Source organism: Triticum dicoccoides, chromosome 5B (genome assembly GCF_002162155.2).
Source record: "Triticum dicoccoides isolate Atlit2015 ecotype Zavitan chromosome 5B, WEW_v2.0, whole genome shotgun sequence".
Lineage (NCBI taxonomy): Eukaryota > Viridiplantae > Streptophyta > Magnoliopsida > Poales > Poaceae > Triticum > Triticum dicoccoides.
Genome location: NC_041389.1, coordinates 499225828 through 499246151, shown reverse-complemented (window position 1 = coordinate 499246151; position 20324 = coordinate 499225828). Strand labels below are relative to the sequence as shown.

At 44.7% G+C, this 20324-nt stretch overlaps 1 protein-coding gene across 1 annotated transcript; it reads right to left on the bottom strand.

The window, feature by feature from the left end:
- Nucleotides 1-12117: 12117 nt before the first annotated feature.
- On the bottom strand, nt 12118-15295 carry LOC119311140 (DNA damage-binding protein cmr1-like). Its single transcript, XM_037586770.1, has 4 exons — nt 14572-15295; nt 13342-13748; nt 12844-12948; nt 12118-12755 (listed from the first exon to the last, which is right to left on the bottom strand). Exons 1-4 carry the CDS (start codon nt 15136-15138, stop codon nt 12524-12526), a joined length of 1311 nt encoding a protein of 436 aa, XP_037442667.1. The 5' UTR covers nt 15139-15295; the 3' UTR covers nt 12118-12523.
- Nucleotides 15296-20324: the final 5029 nt, after the last annotated feature.

Here is a 20324-nt window from a genome sequence, read left to right as displayed (position 1 = left end):
GGAGGAGGCGAGCGCCGTGGCGGCGCGGGGCGCCTGCGGGCGCTGGCAGCGCTCGGGCGCCAGGGAGGCGGGAGGCGGCGCGCCGGGCCAGGAGGGCCGCGGTCGGGCGCGGGAGGTGTGCCAGTGAGGCGACGGTGGAGCACGCCGGCGGCGAGGTGAAGGCGCGTCGGCGGCGGCGCTGGATCTGGGCGGCGGCGGCGGATCTGGGCCCGGGCGGGCCCGCGATGGGCTTTCCCGAGCTGTGCGGTGGGGAACGGCGGGGGGACAGGTGGAGGCACGCGGTTCACGGAGGGGCGGCGGTTGGACGTGTCAGGTTGTCGGCGGACATGTCCGGCGGCGCGGAGGGAGGATTTTAGGGTTTGGACCGCGAATTTGGACGAGGAGGGCTAATATATAGGTAGAGGGAGCTAGGAGACTCCAAATGGGGTGCGGTTTTCGCCCACATGATCATGATTGAACGACCAAGAGCATGGAGGGGGTTTGGATGGGTTATTGGGCCATGGTGAAGAGGGGCTGGGCTGCAAAGAGAGAGGGGTTTCGGGCTACGCGGTTAACCGTTGGAGTATCAAACGGACTCCAAATGGCACGAAACTTGACAGGCGGTCTACCGGTGCTATACCAAGGCCGCTTGGCAAACCTCAGGCCATTCCGAGAAAGTTTAACACCCGCTCACAATAGGAGACAAAAGGGGGACGCCGGAGGACATAGGAGTGTCGGATTGCAAAACAGGCAACGGGGAAAATGCCCGGATACATGAAACGAACACGTATGCAAAATGAGATGCAAATGATGACATGGAAAAATGCAACACGCAAGCAAATGACATGGCAACAATGACAAATAGCTGGAACACACCTGGCGCATCGAATCCGGGGCGTTACAATATTCCACCTCGGTCATACCGTAGCGGTGCTTAGGCGAAGCCCCGCGTCGGTAGAACATCATCACCGTCACCACGCCGTCGTGCTGACAGAACTCATCCCCGACACCCTGCTGGATCAGAGTCCGGGGATCATCATCGAGCTGAACGTGTGCTGAACTTGGAGGTGCCGTACGTTCGGTACTTGGATCGTTCGGATCGTGAAGACGTACGACTACATCAACCGCGTTGTTCTAACGCTTCCGCTTTCGGTCTACGAGGGTACGTGGACAACACTCTCCCCTCTCGTTGCTATGCATGACCATGATCTTGCGTGTGCGTAGGAATTTTTTTGAAATTACTACGTTCCCCAACAGTGGCATCCGAGCCTAGGTTTTATGCGTTGATGTTAGATGCACGAGTAGAACACAAGTGAGTTGTGGGCGATACAAGTCATATTGCTTACCAGCATGTCATACTTTGGTTCAGCGGTATTGTTGGATGAAGCGGCCCGGACCGACATTACGCGTACGCTTACGCGAGACTAGTTTTACCGTCGTGCTTTGCACACAGGTGACTAGCAGGTGTCTGTTTCTCCAACTTTAGTTGAACTGAGTGTGGCTATGCGCGGTCCTTGCGAAGGTTAAAACAGCACTAACTTGACAAACTATCGTTGTGGTTTTGATGCGTAGGTAAGAACGGTTCTTGCTCAGCCCGTAGCAGCCACGTAAAATTTGCAACAACAAAGTAGAGGACGTCTAACTTGTTTTTAAAGGGCATGTTGTGATGTGATATGGTCAAGACGTGATGCTATATTTTATTGTATGAGATGATCATGTTTTGTAACCGAGTTATCGGCAACTGGAAGGAGCCATATGGTTGTCGCTTTATTGTATGAAATGCAATCGCCCTGTAATTGCTTTACTTTATCACTAAGCGGTAGCAATAGTTGTCAAAGCAATAGTTGGCGAGACGGCAACGATGCTACGATGGAGATCAAGATGTCGTGCCGGTGACGATGGTGATCATGACGGTGCTTCGGAGATGGAGATCACAAGCACAAGATGATGATGGCCATATCATATCACTTATATTGATTGCATGTGATGTTTATCTTTTATGCATCTTATCTTGCTTTGATTGACGGTAGCATTATAAGATGATCTCTCACTAAATTTCAAGATAAAAGTGTTCTCCCTGAGTATGCACCATTGCCAAAGTTCGTCGTGCCCAGACACCACGTGATGATCGGGTGTGATAAGCTCTACGTCCATCTACAACGGGTGCAAGCCAGTTTTGCACACGCGGAATACTCAGGTTAAACTTGACGAGCCTAGCATATGTAGATATGGCCTCAGAACACTGAGACCGAAAGGTCAAGCGTGAATCATATAGTAGATATGATCAACATAGTGATGCTCACCATTGAAAACTACTCCATTTCACGTGATGATCGGTTATGGTTTAGTTGATTTGGATCACGTGATCACTTAGATGATTAGAGAGATGTCTATCTAAGTGGGAGTTCTTCAGTAATATGATTAATTGAACTTAAATTTATCATGAACTTAGTACCTGATAGTATTTTGCTTGTCTATGTTTGTTTTAGATAGATGGCTCGTGCTGTTGTTCCGTTGAATTTTAATGCGTTCCTTGAGAAAGCAAAGTTGAAACATGTTAGTAGCAATGATGTGGATTGGATCCGTGATCTGAGGTTTATCCTCATTGCTGCACAGAAGAATTATGTTCTTGATGCACCGCTAGGTGACAAACCTATTGCAGGAGCAGATGCAGATGTTATGAACGTTTGACTAGCTCAAAATGATGACTACTTGATAGTTTAGTGCACCATGCTTAAACGGCTTAGAATCGGGACTTCAAAGATGTTTTTGAACGTCATGGACCATATGAGATGTTCCAGGAGTTGAAGTTAATATTTCCAGCAAATACCCGAGTTGAGAGATATGAAGTCTCCAACAAGTTCTATAGCTAAAAGATGGAGGAGAATCGCTCAACTAATGAGCATGTTCTCAGATTGTGTGGGTACTTTAACCGCTTGAATCAAGTGGGAGTTAATCTTCCAGATAAGATAGTGATTGACAGAATTCTCTAGTCACCATCACTAAGTTACTAGAACTTCGTGATGAACTATAGTATGCAAGGGATGACGAAAACAATTCCCGAGCTCTTTGTGATGTTGAAATCGACGAAGGTAGAAATCAAGAAAGAGCATCAAGTGTTGATGATTGACAAGACCATTAGTTTCAAGAAAAGGACAAAGGGAAAGAAAGGGAAACTTCAAGTAGAATGGCAAACAAGTTGTCACTCCCGTGAAGAAGACCAAAGCTGGACCAAAGCCTGAAACTGAGTGCTTACATTGCAAAGGAAATGGTCACTGGAAGCGGAAATGCCCTGAATATTTGGTGGATAAGAAGGATGGCAAAGTGAACAAGGGTATATTTGATATACAAGTTATTGATGTGTGTCTTACTAGTGTTTATAGTAGCCCCTGAGTATTTGATACTTGTTCGGTTGCTAAGATTAGTAACTCGAAACAGGAGTTACAGAATAAACAGAGACTAGTTGAAGGGGAAGTGACGATGAGTGTTGGAAGTAGTTCCAAGATTGATATGATCATCATCGCACACTCCCTATACTTTCGGGATTAGTGTTAAACCTAAATAAATGTTATTTGGCATTTGCGTTGAGCATGAATATGATTTGATCATGTTTATTGCAATACGGTTATTCATTTAAAGTCAGGGAATCATTGTTGCTCTGTTTACATGAATAAAACCTTCAAATGGTCATACACCCAATGAAAATAGTTTGTTGGATCTCGATCGTAGTGATACACATATTCATAATATTGATGCCAAAAGATGCAAAGTTAATAATGATAGTGCAACTTATTTGTGGCACTGCCGTTTGGGTCATATCGGTCTAAAGCGCATGAAGAAACTCCATAAAGATGGATTTTCGGAATCACTTGGTTATGAATCATTTGATGCTTGCGAACCGTGCCTTTTGGGCAAGATGACTAAAACTTCGTTCTCCAGAACAACGGAACGAGCTACTGACTTCTTTGGAAATAATACATACTGATGTATGCAGACCAATGAGTATTAAAGCTCGTGGCGGGTATCGTTGTTTTCTCACCTTCACAGATGATTTGAGCAGATATGGGTATATTTACTTGATGAAACATAAGTCTGAAATAGTTGAAAGGTTCAAAGAATTTCAGAGTGAAGTGGAAAATCATCATAACAAAAAATAAAGTTTCTGCGATGTGATCGTGGAGATGAGTATTTGAGTTACAAGTTTGGCCTTCAGTTAAAATAATGTGGAATAGTTTCACAAACTCATGTCACCTAGAACACCACAGCGTAACGGTGTGTCCGAACGTCATAACCGCACTTTATTGGATATGGTGCGATCTATGATGTATCTTACCAATTTATCACTATCGTTTTGGGATTATGCATTAGAGACAGCTGCATTCACTTTAAATAGGGCACCATCAAAATCCGTTGAGACGACACCGTATGAACTATGGTTTAGCAATAAACCTAAGCTGTCATTTTCTTAAAGTTTGGAGTTGCAATGCTTATGTGAAAAAGTTTCAACCTGATAAGCTCGAACCCAAATCGGAGAAGTGCGTCTTCATAGAATACCCAAAGGAAACTATTGGGTACACCTTCTATCACAGATACGAAGGCAAGATATTTGTTGCTAAGATGGATCCTTTCTAGAGAAGCAGTTTCTCTCGAAAGAAGTGAGTGGGAGGAAAGTAGAGCTTGATAAGGTAATTGTACCTTCTCCCGAATTGGAAAGTAGTTCATCACAGAAATTAGTTCCAGTGATTTCTACACCAATTAGTGAGGAAGCTAATGATGATGATCATGAAACTTCAGATCAAGTTACTACAAAACCTCATAGGTCTTCCAGAGTACGGTCCGCAAAAGAGTGGTACGGTAATCCTGTTAAGGAAGTCATGTTACTAGACCATGGTAAACCTACGAACTATGAGGAAGCGATGATGAGCCCAGATTCCGCGAAATGGCTTGAGGCCATGAAATCTGAGATGGGTCCATGTATGAGAACAAAGTGTGGACTTTGATGGAGTTGCCCGATGATCGGCAATCCATATTGTATAAATGGATCTTCAAGAGGAAGACAGACGCTGATAGTAGTTTTACTATCTACAAAGCTCGACTTGTCGCAAAAAGGTTTTCGACAAGTTCAAGGTGTTGACTACAATGAGATTTTCTCAATTGTAGCGATGCTTAAATCTGTCCGAATCATGTTAGCAATTGCCACATTTTATGAAATCTGGCAAATGGATGTCAAAACTGCATTCCTTAATGGTTTTCTTAAAGAAAAGTTGTATATGATGCAACCAGAAGGTTTTGTCAATCCTAAAGGTGCTAACAAGATGTGCAAGCTCCAGCAATCCATCTATGGGCTGGTGCAAGCATCTCAGAGTTGGAATATACGCTTTGATAAGTTGATCAAAGCATATAGTTTTATACGGACTTGCAGTGAAGCCTGTATTTACAATAAAGTGAGTGGGAGCACTACAGCCTTTCTGATAAGTATATGTGAGTGACATATTGTTGATCAGAAATGATGTAGAATTTTTCTGGAAAGCATAAAGAAGTGTTTGAAAGGAGTTCTTTAAAAGAAAGACCTCAACAAAGCTACTTACATATTGAGCATCAAGATCTATTGAGATAGATCAAGACGCTTGAGAAGATTTTCAATGAGTACATACCTTGATAAGATTTTGAAGTATTTCAAAATGGAACAGTCAAAGAAAGAGTTCTTGCCTGTGCTGCAAAGGTGTGAACTTGAGTAAGACTCAAATCCCGACCACGGCAGAAAATAGAAAGAGAATGAAAGTCATTCCCTATGCCTCAGTCAAAGGTTCTATAAAAGTATGCCATGCTATGGACCAGACCTATTGTATACTCTGCCATGGTTTGGCAAGGTAGTACAATAGTGATCTAAGAGTAGATCACTGGACATTGATCAAAATTATCCTTAGTGGAATAAGGATATGTTTCTCGATTATGGAGGTGACAAGAGGTTCGTCGTAAAGGGTTACGTCGATGCAAGTTTTGACACTAATCCAGATGACTCTAAGTCTCAATCTGGATACATATTGAAAGTGGGAGCAATTAGCTAGAGTAGCTCCATACAAGAGCATTGTAGACATAGAATATTCTGCAAAATACATACGGCTCTGAAGGTGACAGACCCGTTAACTAAACTTCTCTCACGAGCAATACATGATCACACCTTAGTACTCTTTGGGTGTTAATCACATAGCGATGTGAACTAGATTATTGACTCTAGTAAACCCTTTGGGTGTTGGTCACATGACGATGTGAACTATGGATGTTAATCATATACAGATATGAATATTGGTGTTAAATCACATGGCGATGTGAACTAGATTATTGACTCTAGTGCATGTGGGAGACTGAAGGAAATATGCCCTAGAGGCAATAATAAAGTTATTATTTATTTCCTTATTTCATGATAAATGTTTATTATTCATGCTAGAATTGTATTAACCGGAAACATAATAGATGTGTGAATACATATACAAACATAGTTTCACTAGTATGCCTCTACTTGACTAGCTTGTTAATCAAAGATGGTTAAGTTTCCTAACCATAGACATGAGTTGTCATTTGATTAACGGGATCACATCATTAGGAGAATGATGTGATTGACTTGACCCATTCCGTTAGCTTAGCACTTGATCGTTTAGTATGTTGCTATTGCTTTCTTCATGACTTATACATGTTCCTATGACTATGAGATTATGTAACTCCCGTTTATCGGAGGAACACTTTGTGTGCTACCAAACGTCACAACGTAACTGGGTGATTATAAAGATGCTCTACAGGTGTCTCCAAAGATACTTGTTGAGTTGACGTATTTTGAGATTAGGATTTGTCACTCCGATTGTCGGAAAGGTATCTCTGGGCCCTCTCGGTAATGCACATCACTATAAGCCTTGCAAGCAATGTGGCTAATGAGTTAGTTACGGAATGATGCATTACGTAATGAGTAAAGAGACTTGCCGGTAACGAGATTGAACTAGGTATTGAGATACCGACGATCGAATCTCGGGCAAGTAACATACCGATGACAAAGGGAACAACATATGTTGTTATGCGGTTTGACCGATAAAGATCTTCGTAGAATATGTAGGAGCCAATACGAGCATCCAGGTTCCGCTATTGGTTATTGACCGAAAATAGTTCTAGGTCATGTCTACATAGTTCTCGAACCCGTAGGGTCCGCACGCTTAACGTTACGATGACAGTTATATTATGAGTTTATGAGTTTTGATGTACCGAAGGTTGTTCGGAGTACCGGATATGATCACGGACATGACGAGGAGTCTCGAAATGGTCGAGACATAAAGATCGATATATTGGATGACTATATTTGGACACCGGAAAGGTTCCGGGTGAGATTGAGACTATACCGGAGCTCCGGGAGGTTACCGGAACCCCCCGGTAGGTATATGGGCCTTATTGGGCCTTAGTGGAAAGGAGGGAGAAGGAGCAAAGGAGGGGGCGCGCCCCCCAAGCCCAATCCGAATTGGGAGGGGGGCCGGCCCCACCTTTCCTTCTTCCCTCCCCTCTCTTCCTTCCCTCTCCTACTCCTAATAGGAAAGGGGGGGCAAACCTACTTGGAGTATGATTGCCCCCCCTAGGGCGCACCTCTCCCCTTGGCCGGCCCCCTCCTCCTCCCCCCTTTATATACGGAGGAGGGGGGCACCCCATAGACACACAAGTTGATCTTCGTGACCGTTCCTTAGCCGTGTGCGGTGCCCCCCTCCACCATATTCCACCTCGGTCATATCGTAGCGGTGCTTAGGCGAAGCCCTGCGTCGGTAGTACATCATCACCGTCACCACGCCGTCATGCTGACGGAACTCATCCCCGACACCCTGCTGGATCGGAGTCCGGGGATCGTCATCGAGCTGAACGTGTGCTGAACTCGGAGGTGTTGTATGTTGCGGTACTTGGATCGGTCGGATCGTGAAGACGTACGACTACATCAACCGCGTTGTTCTAACGCTTCCGCTTTCGGTCTACGAGGGTACGTAGACAACAGTCTCCCCTCTCGTTGATATGCATCGCCATGATCTTGCGTGTGCGTAGAAATTTTTTTGAAATTACTACGTTCCCCAACAGTAGATGCAGGCAGGAGTCGGTCTACTTGTCGCGGACGTGATGCCTATATACATGATCATGCCTAGATAATCTCATAATTATTTGCTTTTCTATCAATTGCTCGACGGTAATTTGTTCACCCACCGTAATACTTATGCTATCTTGAGAGAAGCCACTAGTGAAACCTATGGCCCCCGGGTCTATCTTTTATCATATAAGCTTTCAATCTACTTTTATTTGCATCTTTGCTTTTTGCATCTATATTATAAAATACGAAAAATATATTTATCTTATCATACTATCTTTATCAGGTCTCACTTTCGCAAGTGGCCGTGAAGGGATTGACAACCCCTTTATTGCGTTGGTTGCGAGTTCTTTGTTTGTTTGTGTAGGTGCGTGGGACTTTTGAGGAGCTTCCTACTGGATTGATACCTTGGTTCTCAAAAACTGAGGAAAATACTTACGCTACTGTTTCTGCATCACCCTTTCCTCTTCAAGGAATACCAACGCAAGCTCAAGACGTATCAGGCGTCCGGCTTGGCCCATTTTCGAAGCAAACTTGCTCCTGATTTGCGTCTAGACGGACTGCGAACGGACCCCATGCACCTGCTCCTCGTCCTCCTCAGACCCGCGTGTCGGCCGCCCACCTACTTCCCACCACCCATATTGAAGACGCACGCATGTGCGAACCCACTTGTCAGCCATCCAGCCTCCCGATCCTCGTCCTTTTTAACCGTTTTAAGTTATCTTAATGTTTATTTAAGTTTATTGTATGTTTTTAAAATACACGGTCCATTTTCTTTTTCCAAATGTCAAGCCGGACAAGATGCGATGCGGCCGCCGGTTGGGTGCACTAGTAATCAGATGCTCAAAACCGAACAATCCGTTTTTTAGGACGCAAATAGTTAAATCCAGACAAAACGGGCGTTCATTTAGGGTCTATAGCTGGAGTTGGCTTCGGAGTGACATCGCATGATCCGCAGGCGGGCGCCTGGAACTCTCGGTACCTGAGAAAGTTGCCTGGTAGCACCAACGACTTGGTCTCTCAAAATACTTTACAGTCAGCACCTAGGCAATGCCTCCTGCCTCTGACGAAAAGGATCTCAGTTCTCCTAACGAAACTACTCCCTCCGTTTCAAAATAGATGACTCAACTTCTATTTTGAAACCGAGGGAGTACTTCACAGAGGACATTTGCTTACACGATTCCGAGCCGATGTCAAATCCACCGAGGCAACCCGGCTGGCGAGCTAGGCCGGTGATCACATTCACACGTACGCACATCCCGCCTTCTGCGCAAACAAAACAGCACACCGCAACAGAATTTGAGCCCTCGATTCTGACCTTCCATTTTTCAAATTCGCACAGCTCAGCTGCGAGGCCGCTAGCTGGAAATTAAATGCCAGGTCTTGTTGACTCGCAGTCGCAGGCCAACAATTCACACCTCGTCGGCCGGTCAGCATCCGGCCCGTACGTCCTTTTCCATGGCCGATTGGTCAGCACATGTCTACGTCTTCTTCCACGAGCTCGGCTAAGCTCACGCGCCATGGAAATTTCCCTTTCCACAGTTTTTATGCTACATTCTGCGAGCTCAGCAAACACGTAAACCTCACCGACCCCGACCCGACCCTGTCACCGCCACTCTATAAATACACGCTCGCACAGCCGACGAACCACACCAACCAATCGATCTACCTTCCGAAAGCATGAGTGTATGACCTACACTCGTTCCTAAAAAAGAAAGTATGACCTACGCTCAAGTCATGTTTAGACGCATCATTTGAACCTTTTGCCACAGCTGTTTTTTTTAACGGAAAATGCTTGGCATCATTCGGCGGATCGCTAGCGCATGTTGACCACATCCACAACCGTCAGATTAACTTTTAATCGTGCGGCACATAACAACTTTTATTATACACATGAGCTTCGCAACATGGCCCTTGTTGCGAGGCTGGTTCTGCCACACGGATTGTGTTGCACAACCAATCCATTGATTGTGTGACTCTTCCATTCTTATCTTCTTATCTCAAACCAAAAAAGCACAACCACATATTTTCCCTTAACCTCGTCTCCTACATCCAGGTCCCTTCCATGGATGTACATCCTCAAGCACGTACCCAAATCCTCTATCGTGGATGAGAAGAGAGAACACCCATGGCCGAATCTAGTTGTTGCAATACTATTGCTAGCTTGGGGAGAGGGGTGAAGCTACCGCCGTCCCGCGCCTCCTCTCGTCGTGCTGAGGACCTAGCTAGCTATTGCGCGTCGTTCATCATGGCCTTGTCGCCGAGGACCTAGCGTGCTGCACCGATCCGACCGGGGCCGACGAGATCCGTCAGCGCAGCCCCATCCACCATCACAGTCATCGGTGTCCTAGCGCTGACATGCAAACAACCACCACAATCCCGGAGGCGGTGCAATGGAGGAAGAGAAGAGACGAGCTTCTACAACAACAATGGTGTTACAGACGGCGAAAGTGCTGCTACGACATCATCTTTCATTGCAAAACAAATTGCGCAACATCATCAATGTTGCAAAAATCCTTTCTGCAACATCATCTATGTTGCAAAAAGGTGAAGAAATTTCTTTCGTGCAACACATCCTCTGTTACAAATGTTTCTGCAACATGAGTTCTGTGGCAAAGGCTTCTGCAACACAGGCTTTGTTGCAATAGTGAGGACGGAGCTGGACCGTTGGCCAGATCTAACGGTTGACGAGGCGGCGGATCTTTGTGTAAGATCCGTCGGTTGATGCGTAACACGCCCTTATATTTAATTGCTACCGGAAATATCTATAATTTCCAAGTAATGTCAAACCAAATCTATACCTAATAATAAAGGGGTTATTATTTTTTGCGGCACGTCACCGAAAAAACCCTCAAATTTGCAAACTATTACCCACTGATGCCACCTATAAGTGATAAAAAAAGGTTTCACACAGGGGAATCCCCGCCGGGGCCGACCCAATATTAACCTTCTATATTGCGCTTTGTGCGCTGGAGAAGACACAACGCGCCTGCTTAGGCCAGTCCATGTCCGGGCAGCCTGTTTTTTAAATATTGTTTTCTTTTTCCGCCTTCTTTTTTTCTACTTTAAATAATTTGGGATTTCAAAATGGTTCTAAAAAATAAAATAAAAAGAATTTTGAAATAAAATATTTAATAATTCATAAATGTTGTTGGATTCAAAAAATATTTGCAATTTTTTAAAAACGTTCACATATTCGAAAAATATTTGCAATTTTAAAAACATATGTTCGGGAAATCAAAAAATGATCATGATTTTTTTGAAAAGTTTGTGTATTAAAAAATGTTAATGAAATTGAACAAAATTTCGCCAGTTCAAAAAATGTTCATGAATTGAAAAATATCCTAAATTTTTTAAACTTTTCATGACTTACAAAATAGTATATTGATTCACAAAGTTTCCGCTGATTTAGAAAATGATCATGCATTTCAAAAAAAAGTTCATGAATTTCAAAAATTGTTCCACTATACAGTTTCAAAAGATGTCCGTCGATTCTAGAAATGTTCGCCTATTCAAGAAAAATATTTAAAAAAATTGCAAATAGTATAAATGTTCATGAATTCAAAAAATGCTCATGATTTTAGAAAATGTCCATAAATCTGAAAAAATGTTCACGAATTTGAAAATTTTCCACAATTTAAGATATGTTCGTGAGTTTAAGAAATGTTCATGATTTTCAAAGATTGTTCATGATTTTACAAAAAATGAGAGTGATAGCGTATCTCAGTGATGCAACAAAATGTGGTCATGACCGTTGGGAGATTGTGATTTTTTTTCTCCCATTGCAACACACGGGTTGTCTTGCTAGTACTAACTAAGTGTCTATAGATTACTGTCAAACAATCAAGGAATAATTAACAAATCTATTAAAATCAATCAGCTTGTCTGTACAACAAAGTAGAAGACAAATCTTGATCAAAGGAGCAGTCAGTGACATGCCAATGGCTTCTTGGGGCGATCAGCTTCACGACGTACGACGAGTTAGCAGGTTCACTTGCACTAAATTGCAAGCAATCAGCAATACACTTTGATCATGATACCACACCAGATCAATTATAGCACTGCCATAGCAGGAGATCAGCAATACTTGTATTTGCATGTGCAATAATAGTAACATGTACTGTGACAACACTGTGAATACGGTTTTATATCCGCGTCACGAGATTCTATTCCTCGTAGCACAACATTCAGCAGATCCACCATCTTAAATATCAAACGGTAGAATGATACTTACTACCCCCTGTCCCATAATGCAAGACGTTTTTGCATGTTAACATAGCTTGAAAAAACGTATTGCATTCTGGGACAGAGGGAGTACTAAATATTATACATTTCTTGGGCAGGACGTAAAGGAAGATTAGGTAATAATCTTCCAAGCATGACTTAGTAATAACAAAGCCAGGAACAGTTCACAAGTCAGCTACTAGAAATCTTTTTGATTTAAGTTCTGGTCCAAAGGAAGACATTGCTGCTGGAGCTTGAACAGGCAAGATAGCCAACTTTATATGGGTGTGCAGAAAACTGGTGTGGAATGCATGTCATGTGTTCACTCCTAAGACATGAGCTGTTCTGAACCGAGAGGCCACTGTCATTGACATCAACTGAGATAATGTCTATTCCCTTGCTTCTGTTTCCAGCATATAGGTCGGTGTCGTTCCAGCCCCAGATAACCCTGCAACCATTGAATCTTGTTCGATCAATTACATTAACAAATAGTATTCATTTAAAATCACAGAAATAGGTGAGACGAGCTGTCATACTTGGATTTAGAAGGCCAACAGCCTTTCTGGTCATTATACTCCACAGTATGCAACTTTTCAAAGTCATCCATGCTAAATACTTGGACAGTACCACAAATGCTGGAGCTGGATACAATGAGAATAAAGTCATTTGAAAGGAAATAATCCAGAAAAACAGATTTGTCATCCAGATGTCAGTAACAGTGCAGAATATTTTAATTCTGAAGCTAGGTGCTACTAATGCTAAGAGATGAAAATACCCGTGCAATGTTGCCAGAATATTGGATGAAAAGTCACGGCATAACAGAAACTATTTAAAATGCTATCAAGTTATGTTGATCTGCCAATAAAAAATCTAGCGATATATTCACACAACTTGCGAAAGGTCTAATAGTAACTTATATTTATTGAGTCTAGCCATGACATAATGGTGGTTCAAGAAACATGTTTCTTAAATCAAAGAGGAAGGGGAACCTTCTAAGCAAGTTGAAGGGTAGGAAAAGGTCAGAAATAAAGTACCTTGTTACTGCTAACATGCGGCCACTAGGTGAGAAATAAGCTGACTGAGCAGAATTGTTAAGTTTGAAAACCTTCAGGCTATCTGGCTCCTTCGTTTTTATATTTCTCACATCCCATATACAGGCTGTTCGATCCGTTGAACTGGTAGCAAGCATATGTGGCTTCTCCGGATGAAAATCTATTGAGTTGATTCTGTCCTCATGCACATCCCATGTAGTTAACACCTTACCCACGCGCTCATCAGAAAGTGTCAGGCCACCTTTTCCATCACCAAAATATAGGCATCCGACACTATTCTGCGCTTGACAAAGCGAATAAACAGGCCACTCCCATAAATGGATGATACTGTACTTTTCCTCCTCAAAGTCCATAAGACAAATATCACCCTGATGGCTAGAGCTGTAAACCTGTAGCCAAGTAAATGAAATACACCACAAAATAGAATTACAATTGATAGAGAACGTTCAATGAAATATACAACATCTAAATAACTATTTGCGCACTGGAAATGGGATAAATCCAACCTAATTTAGCTACCTTGACCATGATTAGCAGATGCACCTATTGGATGACTCTAACGAGGAGTCCCAAAATTAAGTACTCCACACCAACTTCTTTTAGATGATGGAAGCTTTTATTGAAACTTACGCCACACCAAGGAGATACAGCTGAAAGAATTGAAACCCCACCATCTACAGCTAGGATACACAGAGCCACATAAAAGAATAAGGGAATAAATATTTCTCAAGGCTAGTCTAGAAACCGGCAACAACGAAGATTAACTAACATAGAGATAGAGGATGATTGGCTGCTTAAGGCTGACAAAACCGATATAAGCACAGCGATTGGCCCTGTCATCTTCCATCTTCACCCCACTGCCCTATGTGTCCTGTCACCACTCACAGCCATGCTGGAGCCACCCAATCAAGCCTAATGTCCGCCTATCCCCGTACCTCATCGTAGAGATGGCCACAGCTCAGGCAATTAACTCTTAGTATCCACTATGCAAACGGGGCAAGTACAAGTGAATCTCTTGTATAATCTTTGTTTTGTTAGCCACAACAAGAAGTTCCTTAGATCAGTTGATTTGAAAAATACCATCATACATGACAAATTTATAATGATGAATGTACAGTTCTAAGAATCACTATCCTGACAACTCAAATGATAAAATATTACTTGATTTATCATAAAAAAAACATGGAAAAAGAGCGGAAGGAAGAAGGTCACCTTGTGTGGTGCCGCCTGGTGCGCCACGATTGCTAACACAGGGCCCTTGTGTGGCCAATAACGGAACACCCCATCTGCATCCTCCGAGACACCGTCGACGTCCCAGTACCCAATATTCCCCATTCTGTCGCCCGCCGCCACCACGGTCCGGTCGGCGAGCGGAAGGACCCGCATCGACACTATGCAACAGGGCATCACCTTCCTCGCGTGCGCGGGCATCAGCACCATGTCCCTCCCAGCATCGAAATCGCCCGCCGCACGAACCTTGGCCCCCTCCGGCGGGGCAACCCCGAGGATGGAGGAGGCGAGCGAGGGCGCGAGGCGGGTGCTTCTGAGATCCGGGGGGAGGTTGTCGGGGGCGACGCCGCGGGCGCGGCCGGAGGAGCGGACGGGGCCGGTCGGGGCCGTGGGCTTGGGCCTGGCCTGATACGGCCGCTTAGGTTTGGCGAGCCGGATGGCGGCGGAGAGCTCGTCGGCCTTGCGGCGGAGGGGGGCGAGCTTTTCCTGGTTGCGGCGGATGTTCTCCTGGCGAAGGCGCTCGTAGTCGTTGAGGCCGTCCTCCGCCATTGTTGGGGGAATCTCCTGGTGGGTGTGGGAGCGGGGGAACGAAAGGGTTTGGACTTTGGAGAGCGCGGAGAGAGGAGGGGGGAACGGCGGGAGGTATCGCAGAGCGCGGGGAGAGGAGCGGCGGCAAAGAAGAGCGCCGCACAATTTTGGGGACAGACTTTTGATCAGACCTCCGAAAGATTTTGGTACAACTTGGTGTGGTTGGATTAAAAAACTTCTTTACAATGACAGTGTCAAACTGAATAATGAAAAAGACCCCTATTTCCAAAGCCACAAGGGGGTGCGTCAAGGCGACCCCCACTCCCCTTTTCTCTTTAACCTGGCAGTCGAGGCACTGTCAAAAATGATCCGCAATGCGCAGAAAGAAAAACTCCTTACTGGGGGCTTCGGATCTTATCAAAGATGGGGTAGCCATCCTTCAATATGTAGATGACACTGTCATTTGCCTGGAGCATGATAAAAAAACTGCTATTAATCTGAAGTTGTTGCTTTATATCTTTGAACTCAGGGCTTAAAATTAATTTCCTCAAAAGTGAAATCCTATGTGTTGGAGGGGATGATGATACTCTAGCCTTCTATGCAGGCTTGTTTAATTGTCAGATTGGTCATTTCCCAATGAAATATTTGGGCGTGCCAGTCAGCTATTCGCCCCTTCGTAGCCTGCACTGGAACTTTGTTCATGAAAGATTCTTGCACTGCTGCGAGTCCTGGATAGGCAATGCGTCCGCATCAGGAGGAAGGCTTATCCTTCTGAACTCCTCCCTTACCAGCATCATCTACTTTTATATGTCCATGTTTCTGCTGCCTAAGATGGTTATTGAAAAACTGGACAAGCACCGTAAGCGCTTCTTCTGGCAAGAACATGAGGGTCGCAAGAGATATCACCTGGTCAAATGGTCCAGGATATGTAGATCTAAGAACAAGGGAGGACTGGGGGTGAAAGACCTCCGAAAGCAGAACATCAACCTTCTCACCAAGTGGTGGTGGAAACTGGAAACACAGCAAGGGTTGTGGCAAGAAGTGATCCGAGCGAAATACTTGAAAAAAGATACAGTAACTCCGGTCAAAAGCAGATTTAGTGATTCCCCTACCTGGAAAGCTATTATGAAAGTAAAAGAATATTATTTGGCCGGTCGTAAAGTGGTTTTGAAATCGGGCAATATTGCCAGGGAGTGGAAGGACCCCTCGCATGACGAGCTCCCTATGGAGCAGAAATACCCTATGTTGTATAGCATTTGTAATAAACAGGAGATCAGGGTGGAAAAGTTTAGAAATGGTGTGGGGGTGACTTCTTCCGGAGACAGCTTCATGTAGCACTGTTAGATCAGTGGAATGAACTCAATGTCACTGTTAACTCCTGGGTGTTGTCGGAGGAACCTGATCAAGTGGTTTGGAACCTGGGCAAGAAGAGAAAATTCACAACCAGGTCGGTTTATGACTATCTGGAGAGAAACATAGCAGGAAGTAACTATAAGTGGATCTAGCAGGCGAAAATCCCTTTGAAAATTCAAATTTTCATGTGGCAAACCTTCCAGGATGCTATCTTGACTAGAGATGTCATGAGTAGAAGATGATGGGCTGACAACCCCAAATGTTCCTTCTGTTGGAACAGAGAGACCTCAAAACATCTGTTTTTCACGTGTCCTGTGGCCAGGGTGGTCTGGAGGACGGTGGGTTGTGTTCTGGGTACAGACACTTGTCCGAACAATATATGGCAATATTTTTCGTGGTGCTATGTTTTCCTTCCTGATGTGGGAAAGTTTTACACATTCGTGCTTGCAGCCGTGTGCTAGGCTATTTGGAATTACCGAAACCAAGCTACCTTTGAACAAAAAAATTTAAAGACTCCTTTTGCTGTGATTTATTCTGCTTGTGGCTTCATCTCTTATTGGGCAGGGATGATGACTGGAGCGGACTAGGAGGCGATGGAGAGAGGAGCCAAAATGCTAAGAGCCAGCACATCAAGCATGATGAGGATCTGCGCGGCATCAGCCGAGAGGGCACAGGCCTGAGGGAGAAAGATTGTTGCCTGAGCTGGGTCATGTCAATTTTGTTTTGGTCCTTCGCCTTGGTCTTGGTCTATGATCATGCTGCTCCTGTGTGAGCGTTTCACATTGCTCCTGCGTGAGCCCTTTCGATGTCGTAAAACTTCGCTGGATGTTACCGTTTAGGACTAGTTTGTGTTTGGGTGTCCTTGGGTTTTCACCCCACGGTAAGCTGCTCGATGACGGGTGCTTGCAGTGGGTTTCCCAAGGATGCGTTGAACTCGCTTTCCCCTTTCTTGTTTCCTTAGTGTCTACAGTGTGGGAAACTTTGTATTTCCGTTATGTCAAAGTAATGGAAAGGGGTTATGCCCGGTTCAAAAAAAAAGGGGCCGGCCCGGCACGTGCTAATCATGCCTGGCCTGGCACGGCCCGTTGTGGCACGTTTAATAGCTGGGCAGTGTTGTGCCATGCCGGCCCATGGGCGCTGCTCCTTGGCCCAGGCACGGCCTGAATAGTAAATAGGGCGGCCTGATGGCCCGTTTAGCATGCTGGGCTTCAATTTTTCAGCCTATTGGGCTGGTTTTTAGGCCTATTGGGCTATATTTTAGATGTAAATATAAAAAAATTCTGAAAATTATATAAAAAACCTAAACAGGCCGTGTCGTGCCGGCCCGCGTGCCCAGGCTCCAGGCCCAGGCACGGGCCCAAGGCGTGCCGCATGTCGGGCACGACCGGTTTAGCCCGTTGGATCCAGATCGGACGGGTGAGAGGGGATCGGGGGCTATTGGCGGCGGCGGTGGTCGACGGTGGCGAGGCGGATGGCGGCCGCGGTGTCGGCTTGAGCGGGGCGGCGGCGACGGCGGCTTGCGGGGTGCCGTCGGTGGCGGGGTGCTGCACGAGCGGCGGCGGCGGTTTGCGGCGCGGGCGGCGAAGTGCGGAGGCGGCGCTGGCGACTAAGTGCGGCGGTAGCGCGGGCGATGTGAAGGAGAGAGGGGTCGGGGGCTCCGGTATTTAAAGGAGACGGGGGCCTCGGCTTGGAGGAGGGGGCAAGGCGGCGGGGACGGCGTGGCTGAGCCGGACTTGGCAACAGCGAGACGGGCGGCGGCCGGACTCCTGGCCGGAGTCAGTCGCGGGCGGCTGGGCCGCTGCCTGGCGGAGCTGGGCCGGCCCAGTTCGGTGGAGACTTTTTTAAAACATTTTTCCAAAGAAGAAAAACACACAAAACTAAAATAAATAAATATCTAAAAATACTAGAAAAATTCACATATTAATATGACCTTATTAATGACCTAGTGGACATTTTTCTGGGCCTAAATGCCTAAACTAAAAACAAACTTATTTGTATTAATTACTCTGCAATAAAAATAAATAAACTTGCAAATAAAATCAAATAAAATATTCAAAAAATCAAAATTCAATTTCTAATATTTCTTTGCTGTTGTTGAAGAAGTCCTTTTATCTTCTCTCTTTATTTTATTTATTTGCAAAAAAAATTGGAAAATAATTTTGAATAAACAAATTGACCCAGTTTTCCAAATTTTGATAAATCAAAAATGGACTTTTTTGGAAACCTCCAACTCTCTCAATTTGGTCCTTGAGTTTCTTAAGGTCTCTTGGATCAAAATTCAACTAAAACAAATGAAGCAAATGCATAAATCAGGATCTATAAGTAACATCCAAATTGAAAATTGGGATGTTGCAAACCTCCCCCCCCCTTAAGACAAGATTCGGGTTGGTCAGCAAAAAGGTGTGGGTGGTCCTTGTGGAGATCTTCTTCGCGCTCCCAGGTGGCTTCCTCCTCGGTATGGTGACTCCACTGAACTTTGCAAAACTTGATGACTCTACTACAAGTAACTCGGCTGGCAAACTCGAGAATCTTAACGAGTTTCTCCTCATAGGTCAGCTCACTCTCCAACTGAATTGCTTCTAATGGCACTGTATCTCTCAGAGGAATATCGGCCATCTCTGCATGGCACTTCTTCAATCGGGAAACGTGAAACACATCATGAACTCCTGACAAACCTTCGGGTGATTCCAACTTGTAGGCAACTTCTCCCATACATTCCAAGACTCTGTATGGTCCCACAAGTCGTGGTGCTAACTTTCCTTTGACTCCAAATCGTTTAACTTCTCGAAGTGGGGACACACGAAGATATGCTTTGTCTCCGACTTCATAGGTTACCTCCTTACGTTTAGTATCGGCATAACTCTTATGTCTGGACTGGGCTATCTTGAGTCTGTCACGGATCAACTTGACCTTCTCCTCAGAATCTCTAATTAAATCTGGTCCGAACAAACCGTACAAAGCTTCAAAAGGGCCATCTTCAAACTGGCTTGATAACTGTTGTTATATGAGAACTCTGCATAGGGTAAATTATCATCCCAAATAGATCCATAATCTAGCGCACAAGCTCTCAACATGTGCTCTAGAATTTGGTTGACTCTCTCGGTCTGTCCATCTGTCTGCGGATGAAAGGATATACTGAACTCTAGCCTGGTACCCAAAGTTTCATGCAGCTGATTCCAAAACTTTGAAGTAAACTGTGCTCCTCTATATGATACGATGGTCCTCGGAACTCCATGCAGACATACAATCTTGGTCATGTATATTTTTGCCAACTTAGCACTGGTATAAGTGGTTTTCACGGGAATGAAATGGGCTACCTTGGTCAAGCGATCAACTACAACCCAGATGGAGTCATAGCCTGAACGAGTCCTGGGTAATCCGGTGAAGAAATCTATGCCAAGTTTATCCCACTTCCATTCAAGAATAGGCAAAGGCTGAAGTAACCCAGCTAGTTTCCGATGTTCTGCCTTAACTCTCTAACATACATCGCATACTGCTACATACTCGACAATATCCTTCTTCATCCCTGTCCACCAGAAGCTCTCCTTCTAGTCTAGATACATCTTGGTGTTGCCTGGGTGAATCGAGTAAGGCGAATCATGAGCCTCCTAAAGAATTAACTTCCTGATCTCAGGGTCATTGGGCACATAGATGTGATCCTCAAACCATAAGGTTTCGTGCTCATCCTCATGAAAACCTTTAGCCTTTCCTTTACTCATTCTTTTCTTTATCTGCAATTTCCTTGTCCGTCTTCTGGGCCTCTCGGATCTTTCCCTGCAGAGTGGACTAAATTTCTAGTGCTGCAACATAACCTATCGGAAATATCTCCAAGCAAAGTTCTCGGAGATCATCGG